The sequence below is a fragment of the Hordeum vulgare genome, chromosome 2H (assembly GCF_904849725.1).
Source record: "Hordeum vulgare subsp. vulgare chromosome 2H, MorexV3_pseudomolecules_assembly, whole genome shotgun sequence".
In the NCBI taxonomy this organism is placed as follows: domain Eukaryota; kingdom Viridiplantae; phylum Streptophyta; class Magnoliopsida; order Poales; family Poaceae; genus Hordeum; species Hordeum vulgare.
Genome location: NC_058519.1, coordinates 478,594,398 through 478,607,876, shown reverse-complemented (window position 1 = coordinate 478,607,876; position 13,479 = coordinate 478,594,398). Strand labels below are relative to the sequence as shown.

At 48.2% G+C, this 13,479-nt stretch overlaps 1 protein-coding gene across 1 annotated transcript; it reads right to left on the bottom strand.

The window, feature by feature from the left end:
- Positions 1-6,932: 6,932 nt before the first annotated feature.
- Positions 6,933-11,662, bottom strand: LOC123426743 (serine/threonine-protein kinase SAPK7). Its single transcript, XM_045110620.1, has 9 exons — positions 11,193-11,662; positions 10,968-11,042; positions 10,778-10,879; positions 10,644-10,697; positions 10,457-10,549; positions 10,081-10,173; positions 7,769-7,873; positions 7,581-7,679; positions 6,933-7,501 (listed from the first exon to the last, which is right to left on the bottom strand). Exons 1-9 carry the CDS (start codon positions 11,310-11,312, stop codon positions 7,169-7,171), a joined length of 1,074 nt encoding a protein of 357 aa, XP_044966555.1. The 5' UTR covers positions 11,313-11,662; the 3' UTR covers positions 6,933-7,168.
- Positions 11,663-13,479: the final 1,817 nt, after the last annotated feature.

Below are 13,479 nucleotides of genomic sequence, written 5' to 3'. Positions count from 1 at the left end.
TGTATGACTGTTGATTGTCCGGTAGCCATGACTTGTGTTACAAGGTTACTGCCATCAAGGACGACAACATTATGCTTTTTCTGGTCACGGGCCTGTCGCTGTCGCTTTAATATTTCCTCTCTATTCTGTGCATACCGCTCACGTTCAATGCGGTTCTTAATATCACTACGGTCTGAATAGACAAAGAATAGATCGTTAAATAACAATACGTATGGGCCTTATATCATTTAGTTGATGGTCATTACCTTGTGATATAGTCAGCTGTGCGTTTCCCGCACTGTTCTCGGCAGCGACAATCTTCTTCTGTTTATAGGTCTCACGCCGTCTCTTATTAATCTCATCCCTATTTTGTCCATACCGCTCTCTATCCCTCTGCCTTTTTACTTCTTTAGGGTCTGTAATAAATGAGACAATTTAGTAGTCGAGCAACAAAACAAAAATATACTGATTAGGTACTGATCATCACCCAACGACTGGGAGTTGCTTATATCCTGGAAGGGGGTGCGCGTCCCGTTGGGAGTGGTTGGTGTCATACGAACTCCGCCAACTCTGTTAATGTGAAAAATGTCATCATACCATTGTACAGGAAGGTATAGAGTTTTATGTTCAACTACATCCTACTATTTACCATCAAACTTTTCTTGTTCTGCGTATGGAATCATTTGAATTTAGTTTTTATTAATTATTTAGAACAATGGATCATGATGTAGTTGTTATGATAATTTTTTGCAAAAAGACAACCAGATCAATCAAAGCAATAGATTATTAATTATTTAGAACAATGGATCATGATGTAGTTGTTATGATAATTTTTTGCAGAAAGACAACCAGATCAATCAAAGCAATAGATTATTAATTATTTAGAACAATGGATCATGATGTAGTTGTTATGATAATTTTTTGCAGAAAGACAACCAGATCAATCAAAGCAATAGATGGATCTGAACGCAGAGAGAAGGCAACACCTTATACGGTGTATAGCTTGTCGTCGCGGCCGTGGACGGGTGCCTCGGCGGCTGCAGCTCTATTGGTGAAGACCTCGTCGTCGCGGCCGTTGGCGGATGCGTCGACGTTTGCAGCTCTGTTGGTGAAGAGCTCGTCGTAGCGGCCGTTGGTGGATGCGTCGACGGCTGCGTCTGGACGGCGACGACGGCGCACGAACTGCTGGACGTCTGGACGGCAACATTGAACGGGGGCAGATTGATATGATTTCCCTTATTTGTTGTTTGTTTCCGTATAAGTTGCTGGACGTGAATTCAAATACTTTGTTATATGATTTCCCTTATTTGCTGTTTGTTTCCGTATAAGTTGCTGGACGTGAATTCAGCTACTTTGTTTAGCACTTCCCCTAATTTTTCGAAGGAAGGTGCTGGACGTGAACGTGAACGGGGGAGATTTTTTTGGTTGCACGTCAACTGGCAGAGTTTTCGTCCGTGCAACTAATATGGTAGACACACATTTAAGGTGGGCCTGCCACAATTTGGATGGTTAGATATAATTACAAGATCTGATCGTAAGGTTATAATTCCTCTGCGGGAAATTGTGTAGCTTTGGTTGGGGTGACGTAGCGATGAATACGTTGGACTGTTTATTAGTAGTATAGATTTGCGGGATCACTTGATGGTATATTAAACAGATCACTAAGAGAACTCATGGTATATGCAATTTTCTGTTGGCAAAGGCCCTGTTTGGATACTCTAGCTTAGCTAGTGGTTAGAGTTAGTTTTTAGCTCATGACTAACCCTAAACTAACTCTAGCCAAATAGGTGTTTGGATGAAAGGGTTAGATTGACAATAGATGCACTTTATGAAAAGAGAAAAATGATTTTTTAATGGGCCCCATGAAAACTAGCTCCAATTAGCATCTCTTGGCTGGTGGGAGAGAGAGAGAAAAATATTTTTTTAATGAACCCCATGAGAACTAGCTCCAATTAGCACCTCTTGGGTGGGATAGTTTTTTTGGATTGGCTAGATGCAACTAGCTCCAATCTAACCATTATGTTTGGATACTTTAGGGCTAGTTGAACCAAAACTAGCTCAAACTAACTCTAACCCATGGATCCAAAGAGGGCCAAAAAACTTTAGTGGTTTAAGAGCAACTTCAAAACGCTGACCCATTTCGTTCTTGCGCGTCCGTTCGGATCATGGCGGACAGAAAATTCATCCCAACGAGCTGACCCAAGCAGACGTGCGTCCGTTTTTCGTCCACGTGTCGACCCATTTTTGAGCTTGATTTGCGTCGGCGCGGACATGAGACGGACGTGCGCACTGCATGCCAACTACTCCTTCTTGCCCGCTAATCGATGGCAAAGTCTCCACCATTTTCCTTCACTTTCCTAAAACCCTCCAGTCCGCGCGCGCTCCCGACCGCTCGCCATGGACGACGACCTCGATGTCGTCGCTGGCCTCGCCTCCCTCGCCTCGTCCTGCATTACAACCGCCCCCTCCCGCAAAGGTAAGTCTCCCCCACCCCACCGCAAGACCGCCACCGTGCCCAAGAAGAAGGAGTTTACATCTGAGGAGCGAGCTAGGGAGTCGGCAAAGAGAAAGGGCCGAAGGCATGGGCGGACGCAAGGGATGAAGAAGCGACCGCCGCGGCCATAACCGCCTTAGTGCAGCAGGAGGATACCGCTGCACGCGTCGCGGTGGCAACGAGGAAGGCACTATTCTACCTAGGGTTAAACCCTGGCCAGCACGGGATCGTCAACGCCACCATGGCCGCAGCCAGCACATGCTCGCATGCATTCCCTCGGATGGTGCTGTCAAAGTCGCCCCGTGCGTCGACAACTCAGCCGATTCCCATTTCCAAGTCTACCCGCAAGCCTCCCGTCTCTCCGCGGAATGCCCGTCGTAGGTGAGCGTGGTGGCACCTTCCACGCCCGTGCCCACGCCCATTAACCTCAACGCCACACTGGTAGCCGGTGCCTCATCATCCAGTGGGCTGAGGAAACGCGCGCGAGAGATGTCAGTCGATATGCTCTCCGGCGCCCGCAACCGGTTTGACGGAATGCCGGCCGCCGTCGACGATGAAGGGGCCAACCGCTTCATGTAGAGCATCATCTTCAAGGGTGATGCGGCGACTGCAGCCGGTGCCACCGCGGCTGCGGCTGGCTACGATCCCCAAGTGACCCAAAGTCAGGACGACCGAGGTGGGCCATTCACGTCGTCGACCTATAATCAAGTTGGCATGCAGCCCGCCTCCATGCAAGATCAGGCCGGCCTCGACCTCGACAGCTTCGTGCTCGACCACGTGTTTCCGGATGACTACGGCCTCGAGGAAGAGGATGAGGTGGACATCGACGAGGAGCCTTTGTTTGAGGACGAGCTCGCCAATCAAGCCGCCGGGGTGCAGCCGAAGCGCAAGAGCACACGGACGAAGAAATACACGACGGCCAAGGACAAGCCCCTTTGTGAGTATTGGCGGGACATTGGGCAAGACCCGAAGGTCGGCGCTGAACAAAAGGCATCAACCTTTTGGATTTGTTTCCATCGTGAGTTTCACGAATGCAAGAGGTTTTCGTCGTACCAAATGCAAAGTATGCATAGGTGGGTGTCCATTTCAAAGTGATGGAAAGTTGATCCAACAAGAATGCAACAAGTTTTGTGCCACTTATGAGAGCAGCAAGGCATGCCCCATGAGCGGCATCGGCATGCAAGACATGGTATGCATGCATACGCCCCTCTTTGTTTGCATGTTCATTTTCTAATATCCTTGTGTGTAATTCATTTGTAGGCATTCGAAGCTTTGAAGGCATTCAAGGTCCAACACGAAGGCAAGTCCTTCAATCATTCTCATTGTTGGAGGATCATCAAAGATGAGGAGAAGTTCAAGCTCCAATATGCCGCCCTCACATCACATGTGGGGAGGGAAGCTGTGGAGGAGGTTGGGGAAGGTGAGAAGCCACGACCGCAGGGAAAGACCAACTCCAAGAAAGAGGACAAGCGAGATGTAGTGTCGATCGCCTTGATTGCAACCGTGAAGGACATGATGACCAGAAAGGATTCAAGGGAGGAGAAGCACCGGAAAGACAAGGAAGAGCAAACGAACAGCTTCATGGAGATCCAAAGGAGGAGGCTTGAGATGGAGACGGAGAAGCAAGCTGGGATGCTTGAGATGAAGGCGGAGAAGAAAGCAAAGATGCTAGAGATCGAGGCCGCCAATGCCAAGACTAAGGCGAAAGAAGTGGCTCTCGCTAGCATGATGACGGAGGTGGAGATCATGAACGTGGATCTCAACACTGTGTCACCAAGGAAGAGGTCGTGGTTCAAGAAGATGCAGGCCGACATGCTCAAGTTTGACGAGGAGTGATCTATGGCAGCGAGCGCCATCCCTTTTTGTATGTCGGCAAGTGTGCAGGCATGACCACGGCCGCAATGGCGTGGTCGAACTCCCGTCCCTTTTCTGTGTGTAAAAATGTGTGCCGACGGCTGGCAAGTGCGCCATCATGAACTGTGTGGTGTTTTCTGAAGCGGACATTGTATGACTGCCGCTCGCATGATGTCGGCATGAACTTTGGGTGGCGGCATATGGTCATTGGTTTGATCTATGGCCACGGGCCTTTTCAAACATGTCCGCGGACATAAAATGGGTCACGCATTTGAGCACACTGCCGACCCAAATCTTAAACAGGACGGACGTCGAGCGGATGACCGACTAAAACGAATAAAAAACAGTCAAAACGGCGTTCGTTTGAGTCGACGCGTTAGAGTTGCTCTAATAGCAGCACCATTTTCATTTTCTATTTTTTCAAAGTTAGCAGGAGAACTGCTAAGATTCTATTGCAGAAGGGAAGCCGAAGCCACGGATGATACAAATAGAACAAAAACCCAAAAGGAAAAGAAAGGGGCAACGTTTACAGCAGCAAATAGAGTTCACCGCGTCAAGAAAAACAACCGAGGGATTAGCTTTGCTAAACCAGCTCAACTAACTAACTGGCTACTGTACTCAACCGGGATCGAAGGGCACCGGGCATCCTGCGGGCCGCCAAATTGTAGCTTCGTCTTGGATGATCACCATTGTAGCCTGGACCGACCTTTCTTTGTTGTAAAAAATACGTCTATTCCGCTCCTTCCATATTTCCCAGCAAACTAGCATTCCCAAGGATTTAACTGAATCTCCCTGCTGCTTGGTAAGCCTACCAGATAACCCGTGCAGCAACGACATGAGGTCGTCGTTCGCTCTCCATGCTGCCGGCCTCAGCGATTGACATCCCGTGGATGAAGCTATCATTCCCCAAAGCTGCTTGGATCAGGAGCATTCGCTGAGAATGTGACTGATTGTTTCAAGGTTCCGCCGACATAGTGGACAAGAGTAATCATTCTCCCATCCTCTCAGTAGCAATACATCGACCGTGAGGACACAATTCTGCAACGCCGTCCACATGAACACCTTGGACTTCAGCGTGGCTTTCACCCACCAGATCAAGCTTAACATCAGAGTGCCAACATGCGTCGAGAACATAAGCTTGTATGCTGACTTGGTTGAATAGATTCCATTATCCGACAGCTTCCAAACTATGCCGTCCTTGATACCATCACGCAGCGCTAGCCACTGAAGCCTGGAAGCCAGTGCTATAAGTTCATCTAGCATTTCCTCTTCAAAACCTGCCGACAAGTCCAGGAGCCATGTCGAGCCCGCCAGTGCCTCAGCAACTGTTCTTCTTTTCCTAGCAGACACTTTTAACAGGCCCGACGCCATGTCCCTCGGGGCCATACCGTCCAGCCATGCATCAAACCAGAAGAGGGTCGTGCGGCCGTCCCCAATCGTTACCACTGTGGCCGAAGCAAACATTGCAACTTCCTCATCCGAGCATGGAATCGGGAAACCAAACCAGGCTCTACATGGATCATTCCATCGGTGCCACAGCCACCGCATCCTCAAAGCCGCCCCAAACATGCGGGTATTGAGCAGACCCAAGCCTCCCAGATGAAGCGGCTTACACACCTGTAGCCAGCTGACCCGGCAGTGACCTTCTCTATAGGTTTCCATTCCCCTCCATATCCATGCTCTGGTCCGTTTGTCAATCCAGGTTAGCAGCCACTTTGGAAATGGGTGTGTCGAGATCATGTATACACGCATCATAGCAAGCACCGACCGTGCCAACGCAATCCGGCCGTCTCTCGACAGCAGTCCTCCAATCCAGCCCGCCAACTTTCCATCGAAGGATGCAATGAACTGATCAAAGTCTAGCCTCCGGAGGGAGCGAAGGGAGAGCGGCATCCCCAAGTATGTGGACGGAAACTGGACCACATACTGCAGTGAAAGCACTACGTGATACATTTGGAAATATCTGCAGGGTTTTCTCTGAAGTTAGAGAGGAAAGTTGCACATCAGGATTCACAAGTAGTACATGGACATCAACAAAGAGCAGCCTAAATATTCGTGTTTTGATCATTTTATGAAAGTTGATCGAGATCTGACCTTGATTTGTTAAAAAAAATAGGACCTGACTCTTTTCCTATCGTCGGGGTTCATGACGGTAGGGTATAACAGCTTACCATCGAATACCCTGACTATAGGGTGCATGTTGTACCGTAAAATTTTCCTAAGTATATCGCCGAGCACCTCGACGGTAGGGTTGTACAGACTACTGCCAACATATTTAGCTATAGGGGTGCGTCGTGCTGACGTGGATAAGTTTTATAGTATCAGGGATCTCGACGGTAGACTGTTATACCCTACTGCCATGGACCCCGGCGGTAGGAAAATGATCAGATCCCGAAATTTTACAAATGAGGGTCAAATCTCGATCAACTTTGATAAAAGGATCAAAACATGAAATTTTGCTGCCAACTTTGATAAAGGATCAAAACATGAAATTTTGCCGCCCGTGGCACCACTCTGGATCATTTGACAATTGTCCCAGCACGATTTAACAGACGAGATTAATTAACAGCTCAGGGTGCAGCTGTAATCTTCAGGACATGAAAGATAACTGCAAGAACATGCTCAATAAGATGATTTATTCCATACATTATGTTTCCGCATGCTAACTTAATCAGTCATTGTAAAGACAGCGACGGAACCACTTTGGTAATTTACACTGTTGCAGAATCAGAGACAAGAATGAAGAGAAAAACTCGAGAACAAAACCACAAACTACAAACTATATGACAAATTTTATCCCCGGTCTGTGGCCTTCTCACGCCAGTGAAGCACCCCCATCAGCTAGCTGATGTGGAACTCACCGCTGGCACGGACCTCATTCAACTGCTTCTCATACTCGTCTTCCTCATCGTCCTCCTCCGCCTCTTCCTCCGGCTTCTTGCCATCCTCCTGCTCGTCCTCCTCCGCCCACCCGAAACCTGCTACCGGAGTGGTGGAAGGAGGCGGTTTCTGCGCCTCCTCGACAATCTTCATGATCTCCTCCACGGACTGGACCGAGTAGGTTGGGGCGCTGTTGTCTCTCTTGTAGTACATTGCTTGGGCAGCTTCCGTGAGCTCCCTTGGTAAGTTCTTCAAGAACCAGGGGTGGTTCCTGATCTCCCTCATTGTTATTCTCTGCATGATGGTTGGAAAAGGAATAAGCCAACGATGAATCTCTCCAGTAAAGCTGACCTGAATTTAATCCGAAAAGTACCTTTGCAGGGTTTGCAACAAAAATACTGGCAAGGAGTTGCTTGCAGTCTTGGGATACGTGGACGTACTCCGGTATTTTGTATTGGATTGACATTATTCTCTGCGATAAGAACAAATGGACCAACCATAAGAAAGCTGAATTCAACGCTACTTAGCACACACACACAAAAAAAGGTTTGAAATTGCTACCCCGATGGTCTTTCTGAAATTCTTGGGGTCATCAGGATCCTCAAAAGGGTAACCGCCGACTAGCATCACATAAAGGGTCACTCCACAAGACCACACATCGGCTGTCTGAACCATCAATAGATGCAAATATGTTATTGTTAGAACACATAACAAACTAACAGACAAATATATATAAATGAAAGGCAATAAGGCAAGAACAGCTTGCAGGAAAGCACATTTGGAACATAACCATTTTAAGATGTGCGATCACAAATGCAGAAATAGTACATAAAGCTTCAAGTGCTCAAAATTCACCTGCGTTTACATGTTTGTAAGATTGTATTGAACTTAAATCTATTCCCCCTGGGAAATGAGATGAGCTACATGCCTACATATAATAATCACACCTGTTGTGTTCTATGCAGTTGGTATTTGGGGAAGTCACACATAACTACAGTATTATATTTACGAACTTCAAACAAAATGATTTAGATGCAACTTTAGTTCCACGAAGGCAATCAGCGAATTTCAAAACAATCTAACCGAAGATCGGTAGGTCAAGACAAACATGAGCATAATTTAATGTGAAAGCAGACAAAATGCATATATTTTATTGCAGAAAAAGTGGACGCCATATGTTTAGGGAAATCAATGACACTTTGCAGTCTTAAAAGGGTTGGCCTAGAAACGAACAATAAAGTAGTGCTGCTTGCTATGCTATCCATAGACTATCTATGCTGATCTCCAGCGCATCATACTGTCTCTCTTTGACAAGCAAACACGACCAATTTTGCAGAGCTGGAAAGGCAAGATGTAACCAGTCTGATATGATTTCTTGGACAGTGAAGGAAGAAAAAAACGGTAACCGTCGTACAGAAAATTCTTCACGAGATATCATGCCAGTATCAGACAACGAGAGAAAAAGAGATGGGTAATGAAATATTTATAAAGGACCACAAAGTGCCAACGAGAAGTTCAGTCTAACAAGGCTAGTTGAAAAGGATTGGGTCAGATGGCCCTTTGTGACAACATCAATTAGCTAATCGGTATCTGTAGCACTAGGACCATGATGGTAAAATGTCTTAGACAAGGACATAAAGTATCAAATGAGCCTAAAAAAATGACACGTCCAACAAGAACCAAACGATTTGTCAAGCTGATGTGCCTATGGGTGTGTCTGCCTCATGGGGCTTGCTTGTCACAAAACATGCATTCAACTGATCTATCTCCGTCTGAGCATTTTAATTCCGTAGTGATGTAAAATCACTCCTTTTGACGCATGCTCCTATAGACATAATCACGCACTCGACTCTTCACGCACTGAAGTTGCATTTTGCAACTGAAATTACAAACAACCCTAGCCCGGTCCCCAGCTAAGGTTGCTAGGATCAAGTGCAAAAATAGGGAATCTAATTCTAATATCTGTATCGACAGAATCCATGGTTTCTCCACGAAATCTAACTTTACTCCCAGGGCACAATAAACTAAACCAAGAGGACGCACACGAGCTTACGAACTCGTGATGTTCTCGCGAAGAAACAAAAAGAACTCGTAAGCCACTAATCCGATCAACCTAAACCTTTCCTCCCCTCTTTTCACATTTGGATGGCGTGCATGGAAAGCAGACATCGCTGGTTGGAGCGAGCATCGCCATCGATCCAGCATGATGTGTGAATTTCGTTCACGAGAATATGAATGTCCAAATCGACATCATCAGACACAGAAAGAACAACATATCTTTGCATAATCTCTCACTTTTTCGCTTTTTTCGAGATGGTATTTCAACAAAATCCACTGCCTTCCAAAATAAAAATAAAAAATCGGAGGACCGCCACGACAAGGACTGTCCACATTTAACCGGGAATCTAATCACCTGCCACAGGAGCAGCAGCAGCAGCAGCAAGCGAGAGACACTATCTCAGAGCCAGCGTGGCGCTGGACCCACCGCCCAGTGGGAGTGCGCACGTCTGCCCGGTAACAGGCAGGCAAATCTGTAACTAGGGACAAATTCCGAATCCACCAGTCAGAGATAGCTGGCCACAGAGGACCCGGCCCATAGACCCACGCCTGAATGAACCCGCGGGCCCACTTGCTGATGTAGTGGTGTGGCCCATAGACCCAGTCCACAAAGGCTGCCGGTTGGCAGCCTCGAGAAGCGAGAGCCACGCTACGTGTACGTGTACTGCCGCGGCAGGCGGCACGTGCTCACGGGCCAGGACAAGTGGGTCGCTACCGCCACTGCCGCCGGGACCCACCGCACGGCGGGCCCACGCGCAGAGTCACGAGGCAGAAGAGTAGAGAAAACGGCGGGCGGGGAGAGCTGGCTGACTGACCTTGCCGTCGTATTCCCGGCGGGAGAGCACCTCCGGGGCGATGTACGCCGGCGTGCCGACCGTCGACTTGGGCTTCGAGTGCAGCAGCGACGACTGCAAAAGGAAGAAAAGGGAAGCATATTCAGTGCCCCGCAGCGGGAAAAAAGGCGTTGGCCTTGGCGTGGCGCCGAACTTGTTCGGGTCAACAATGGCAGGGGGACGTTGCTTTCGCGAGCAGTTTCTTCGCGCAGGAAGAGGAAACCAATTGCATTCCGGGAGGGCGAGATGAATCCTCCCGTCTTTCCGGCCGCAAAGCCAAGCAAAGTGCAACTTTTGACCCCCCGCAGAAAATGCTTCCTTTTATTATTGTTGTTGTTACTACTATTTTTATTGTTACCTTTGAGTAACCGAAGTCGCAGATCTTGAGGCGGGGCGCCGGGCTGCCGTCCAGCAGAGTGTTCTCCAGCTTCAGGTCCCGGTGGCAAATTTGCTGCAGATCAACGAGTGTTTTATGCCATCTGATGATCAAAGACTATTTTATACGGAGTACTTATCAGCGATTGCACCGGTTTGTTTGTTCTTACCATGAAGTGGCAGTAGCTCACGCCGCAGATGAGCTGCTGGAAGAAGTACCTGGCCTGCAGGAAACAGGGCGAACATCGGTTACACGAGCGAATCGGCGCCGGAAATGGGCACGGGCAATGGACCGATCCCTCACCTCGTCCTCGCTGAACCTCCCGGCGTTGCAGATCCGGTCGAAGAGCTCGCCGCCGGCCGCGTACTCCATCACAATCGCCAGGTGCGTCGGCGTGACCACCACCTGCAAAAGAATCCATCCGTTATGCTCTTCTTCGGCCAGAGAAGGCGGAAAGGATTGATCCCGGCGCCTTGCCCGTTCCCTCGCCCACCTCCTTGAATCGGATTATGTTGGGGTGCCGCAGCGACCGGTGGTTTATGATCTCCCTCGCCACATTCTCATCAATCTGCAAACACCAAGAAACGCCCAAAAAGGAAAACTCCGTTACTGAATTCGCAGCAGGGGGGATAAGAAAAACTCGGCTGGGGCGTTCCCATGCTGGGATGGATCACAGGGGAACCCGAATCCCGCCGGTGGTGGCAGGCCGCGGGCGCACCTTGAGGCCTCGTGGGATGTACTTCATGGCGACGAGCTCCTTGGTCTCCTTGTTACGCATCAGCCGGGCGACGCCGAAGTTGCCGGCGCCGATGTCCTTGAGCAGCTCGTACCTCTCCATGGATCCCGGGGCCTAGCCGAGCGCTATCCGCTGCTGAGAGATTGATCGGGCCGGAGGCAGAGGCGAAGATTGGGGGATCCTTTTGGGGGGTTTTGGAAGCTTCGTCGCGGCGAGATGAAGTGGGAGGGAAGGGGAAGGATGATTCGAAGCTTAAAGGAGAAGGAGAGGCTTCTTCTTCCTCCTCCTCCTCTTCTTCGCTGGGATGGGTTCGATTAATTAATACCACTGCTGCTGCTGCTGGTGTTCTGAGGTAGTAGTAGTACTAGTACTACTAGTTTTGTTTGGTGATTAGATTATGATGATGATGTGCCATGATATGGCGTGCTCATGATTTGTTTTCTCCGGGAACTAATTTCCGTTTGGACCTTTCATTTGTTATGGTTTATGGTGAGGTCCTTGTGTTCATTTTTTTTTAGAGAGAGAGAAATCTCGCCCCTTTTATTGATTGTGTATAATGTTCATAGGTACAAGAGATGAGTCATGCGTGTTTCCAAACCAAACATGACTCCCAACACCTAAATTACATGCAAGCTTGACGAGATTGTGAGCCTTGAAATTAAAATTTCTACGTTCATGAATAAAAGAGCAAGAAAAACTAGAGCTACGGTCTTGTATTTCATGTACAATTGCTACATGAGGGCCTCTAGTCCCCTCATTGATGTCTTTGACAACTCCCTTACAATCTGAAGCGACGACAAAGTGTTGTATGGCCAAGTCCTCTCACAATGATAATCCCTCCCTACACGCAAAAGTCTCCAAAATTGTTGGATCATACGTTCCTCTTAAGACTATTGCCAATGAACCTAAATAGTTTCCAGTATCGTCTCTACATATAGCTGCCGCAGCTCCGTCGTGGCTGTTCCTAGCGACAGCTCCATCAACGTTAACTTTCATCTAACCAGCAGGCGGGGCTAGGCACCGTGGAGGTTCGGGCAAAGATGCCCTAGCACCGGTGTTCTAGCAGTCTTTGTCAAAATTTGCTCGAGCTCCCCAATGAATGTGTTGACAAAAGAGATGGTCTTGTGAGGGCTTTGAAAAAATCCTTTGTAAACTGCTTTATGCGAGCATACCAGATTGACCAAAGTGTCACCACCATCCTGGTGTAACTTGCATGCGGTAACGACTCGTGCAGGTCAAAAATCCAGTCTTGGGTAAAACTGATTCATCAAATAAGGCACATATACACCTCAACATTGTGCGCGACAAGAGGGCATGACGCGAGGAGTCCTCACACCGGCACAACGGGCATGCACTCTGAACCTCCATATTTCGTTTCTGTAACACATCCGTAGTGGGTAATGAGTGTCGAGCAAGTCTCCATAAAAAGACCCTCACTTTGGATGGGACTAGTATCTTCCACAACATGGTCCATGAATTTTCATCTCTTTCTGAAATCGAAGAACCAGATCGCCCCTCTAGCCACTCTTCCCTTTGCAACTTTGTGGTGACCAAGAACTTGTATGCAGAACTATCCGAGAATCTCCCATGTTTATCCGGGAAACAGGCCCAAAAAACTTCTGTTTTTCGTGTCCATACGGGAATTTTCAGAATTGCATCGGCATCAAAAGGAATAAAGACTGTTCGAATCTGTCCTTCGTCCCAAGTGGCCGTGGCTGGAGACAACAACTCTGCAACCATCATAGGAGGATCGACGACAAGGGATGTCATCGGCCGAGGCCTTGTCTCCTTTGGAATCCAGTTACGTCCCCAAATTTCAGTTGTCTATCCATTCCCAATACGTCGGATCAACCCTTCGCTGAGCACATCTCTTCCCTCAACTAGAGCGCGCCAAATCTGAGACGGTCAGGAGCCCAGCTCTGCCTCGAGAATTGTGGTATCTAGGAAGTGTGATGCCTTCAGAATTCGAGCACTCAAAGTTGTCGGCTCCTTTAATATTCTCCAAACTTGCCTTGCCAAGAGAGCCAAATTAAAAAGTTCCATATCCCTAAAGTCAAGTCCTTCAAGGTACTTTGGTCAGGCCATTACATCCCATGAGGCCCAAGCTAGTTTGGATTTCCCTTGTTTGCAGCCCCACCAAAACTTCCTAATGATGGATTTAATGTGATCACATAAACCCCTTGGCAACTTGAAATAGGACATCGAGAACACTGGGATTTCCTGGGCAACTGACTTGATGAGAACATCCTTCCCTCCTGCCGATAAACAT

Bases quoted from the DNA above. Each gene is read 5' to 3' on its own strand.
- LOC123426743 (XM_045110620.1), bottom strand. From the start codon at position 11,312: ATGGAGAGGTACGAGCTGCTCAAGGACATCGGCGCCGGCAACTTCGGC. The intron at 11,043-11,192 runs GTGCGCCCGCGG...TGGTGTTTGCAG, and splicing joins ACATCCCACGAGGCCTCAAG to ATTGATGAGAATGTGGCGAG. The intron at 10,174-10,456 runs GTAACAATAAAA...TTCCTTTTGCAG, and splicing joins GCGACTTCGGTTACTCAAAG to TCGTCGCTGCTGCACTCGAA.